The sequence below is a fragment of the Dendrobium catenatum genome, unplaced genomic scaffold (assembly GCF_001605985.2).
Source record: "Dendrobium catenatum unplaced genomic scaffold, ASM160598v2 fragScaff_scaffold_335, whole genome shotgun sequence".
NCBI lineage: Eukaryota > Viridiplantae > Streptophyta > Magnoliopsida > Asparagales > Orchidaceae > Dendrobium > Dendrobium catenatum.
The window spans coordinates 9878-13468 of NW_021318797.1; the positions used below are offsets into that span (position 1 = coordinate 9878).

General features: G+C 43.6%; 1 protein-coding gene across 1 annotated transcript in view; it reads right to left on the minus strand.

Annotated features, from left to right (window-relative positions):
• The window catches only part of LOC110096549 (ABC transporter C family member 2-like), a 12174-nt gene extending 9148 nt beyond the window's left edge, over positions 1 to 3026 (minus strand). Inside the window, exons 1-3 of the mRNA XM_028693702.1 lie at positions 2853 to 3026; positions 1113 to 1178; positions 837 to 995 (exon numbers count right to left, since the gene is read on the minus strand). Of these exons, the coding sequence (XP_028549535.1) occupies positions 837 to 995; positions 1113 to 1178; positions 2853 to 3026 (399 nt within the window). The remainder of the gene's footprint in view (positions 1 to 836; positions 996 to 1112; positions 1179 to 2852) is intronic.
• Between the last annotated feature and the right edge of the window lie 565 nt (positions 3027 to 3591).

A 3591-nucleotide genomic window follows, 5' to 3' on the forward strand; every position in this document is an offset into this window, starting at 1 on the left:
GGAACGAGGCATTCGGCCTCCGCTCACGCTCCCGTCCTTCTTCGAGCTCTGGCCCCTCTCGCTCCACTCTTCTCGCCATTGTTCGACTTCGTTAGTTCGACGGCTTTCCCTCTCTATAAGATTGGAAGCTACGATCCTTCTGATCGGAAGCCCCATATGAAGCCGTAGCTTCTTCCCTCAGGCTCGATTGATCCCCCTCCATCTCCCGTTCGCGCGCTTCTTCGGCCGATTCCCGTGAAAGAGAGAAAGAGAGAAAGAGAGAGAGAGAGAGGGAGAGAAGAAAGTTATCCATACCTTACCGATCTCTCCTCTTCCTCCTATCAAGCTGCTCGTGCCTTCCGATCCTTCCCAGAGACCGACCTGCCTCGATAGTGGAAAACCTGCCCCTACAAACAAGTACAATCATTGAACCACCTGAGATTGGTGAAAGATGAATATGATATTGGTACAAATGGCTCTCCTACGAATACTTCTAGAAGATCGCAGTTGATACAACAGTCCCTGCGAATGAGTACAAATTACTTGTGGATGACAACAATGAGTATATCGTAAATACAACGAACCACTATGGGCACAAGTACAAATATCACCTACGACAGTAGTGATCAAGATCTTCAAGTGTTTCGGATACAAGGGCAACCCGATGTATGAAAAAGGACACCCCTAACAGAGTGGAGGAGATGTTTGAGCAAATTTGAACTAAACTTCCTGGTGTTCCAAAATTTCTTCTTGATTCTATACTTAGGAAGAAAACAATATTCGCATCTACAAATATCAGAAACAACAAGTCCACTACACTGATGATCTTAAAAGAAGTTCTTTTCAAAGCAACAAACTTTAAAGTCCAGAAGACCCTCCCCGGTGAATGAGAAAAGGGGAGTCAACATGAAGATGAGGAGATGCCTCATAACATCAAGACACAACACCATCGGATCTGCAACATTTGTGCAAGCAGACAGAAGGCATCCACAAACTACAACGCCAAGCCACCGGATCTGCAACATTTATGCAAGCAGACATAAGACGTCTATAATTTATAACGCCACGCCACCGGATTTGCAACATTCGTGCAAGCAGATCGAAGGCGTCCACAAACTACAACACAACGCCACCAGATCTGCAACATTTATGCAAGCAGACAGAAGACGTCTATAATCTACAATGCCACGCCACCGGATCTGCAACATTTATGCAAGCAGACAGAAGGTGTCTATAATCTACAACACAACGCCACCAGATCTGCAACACCTATTCAAGCAGATAGAAGGCGTCTATAATCTACAACACAACGCCACCGAATCCGCAACACTCGTACTAGCGGACATAAGGCGTGTATAAATTCTCAAATGAAACGTTGTGCATTCAAATGGCAATTACCTGCATAACTAAAATACTTCAAAATACCCCTGCACGTGCACCATAATTTGTATACACATAGGTACACTAAAGGGGAAAGTACAATCTCGACCCACTGGGGCCTCGATGAGCATGTTATTGGTACACACGTGACGTCTAGGAATGCTGGACGAGTTATTAAGTGAATTCAAGTTTGAATCCGATCCTTCTATACTGATCAATAGAAGTCGACAAGATTTGAACTATCAAATAAATATATGATTGTGAAGACCAATGTATTTATTTTAATACATTCATATTAGGCCTTCAAGACCTATAATCAAGAGAATTCACTAATAAATGCGTAATGCCTACGAGAAACCTGATCCTCGGTCAACAGCTTGGTCGAGTTGACAGGGTTCAATCAACAAAAGGAAAATGACCCCAAGAACACCCCGATGATGGCCTTGTTGAATGCAAATCTCAATCGGAGGGGTTCACAAATACTTCTGAATGCCTCCCAAAAGTCCACTCAAAATCCAAACTCCGTAAATCCAAAATTTCAAATGTTTTAAATTGGAATAAATCCATCAATCACTTAAGGCAAAATTCATCCACCCTCCACAACAGTTTGCCGGGGTGGACAAATCAAAATCTACTTCAACTCACAAAGAGCCAAATGCCTAGTTGAAAATATCACTAGGATCCATTCTCAAACAATCTCCTGCCAGTAAGGACGTGGTACGTGTCCTCTAACCAGCGGTTTTGCCGCCAAATGGCACCGCAGGATAAACGGTTATGACCCGGGGCCCTCTGAACTGAGTGGTTTTGCCGCCAAATGGCACCACGAAGTACCGGTTATGGCCAGAGCCAATGCGTTCCTTAATGGCATCAAATCCTTGAGATATGAATCAATAGGATATGATTGATAGGGCACAAAGCCCTCTGTTAGCTAAGGTGGATTCAAATTTGTCCCCTTAGGCAAATATTCCCCCAGGTTTACAAGGTACCTTTGGACGAAGCAACTCATGTCTGCTGACAAGGATTCTTCTGTCAGGTTGGGTCGACTATCTCCTCTGACTAAGTAAGACCAGGGACCACGATGGTCCGGTACGACGGATCCATAGGATATTGATCGGGTCCATCATCCATTCCTCCACTATCTGCTTTAAGTGTAAGATGGTGCAATTTTCATTTTAAACATCAAATCTCCAAATTTTCAAATCCAAACATAAATTTCATATTCCATACCTATGCTGCTACTATATGCCAGATAACACGTATATTCTACATATCTAATTGATGACTAGCCTTAATCGAAAGTTCTCTCTCGTTATCGGGAGGGGTAATTAACTATAAGGGTATGCGCCTATAGGAAACCAGAACTCAGATCATAATGTCCTCACAAAATGAGGGCGAAATCTCTGGGTAGTGTCTTATCTACAAACTCATCTTCCTTCCAAAATTTACCCCAGACCTTATTTTGTTAAAACTCACTCGCCAAAGCAAAAAGCAACATCAGCGCGGCGGGGAGGATATGGCCGAATTTTCGGAGCCCACAGGAATGTCATCGTCAAAGGGGTGAAGAAGCACACAAATGGAAGAAGATCAACAACGTGCGGGCTGGAAGGAGCAAAGTCCAACGAGAAGGCAACACCGTCGAAGGGGAGAACTCGAACAGGGAACGTCATTGAAGGAGTGAAGTCCAACATGAAGGGAATGTCGTCGATGAGGCGTAGTCTTCCTTTTTCGCTTGAATTTGAGCAGCGATTTTACTTGACCTGCAAAATGAACTGCGGCAGGGAGTTCAAAATATAGTGCAATTTCGTTTCACTTTTCTTCATATCAAATCAAATAGAAATAAAATTAAAATTCAAGTATTTACTTTACTTTACATTCACTTTGCTACCAACCAAACAACCCCTTAGGTGTGATGAGTGATTTTCATCAGGACGCAGGTGCAAGAATCGACCTCTTCAGGTTTTTATGGTCTGTGTGGGGGAAAGAGGAGAACGGGGATGAGCTAGAGGAGATTGTAGGGGAAACATAGCAGTTACATCTAGACACACCATAAAGGTGAGAGGGAAAATCAGGGAACAACCAATGGTGGTTTTGGTGGACAGTGGGACTACAATTAACTTCGTGTTAAATTGGGCCGTGGATTAATTGAGGTCGAAGTTGGTGAAGACGGAAGGATGTGGGGTGATGATGAGAACGAGTAAGAGAGGAGTCGGGGAATATGTAAAGGTGTGGTTA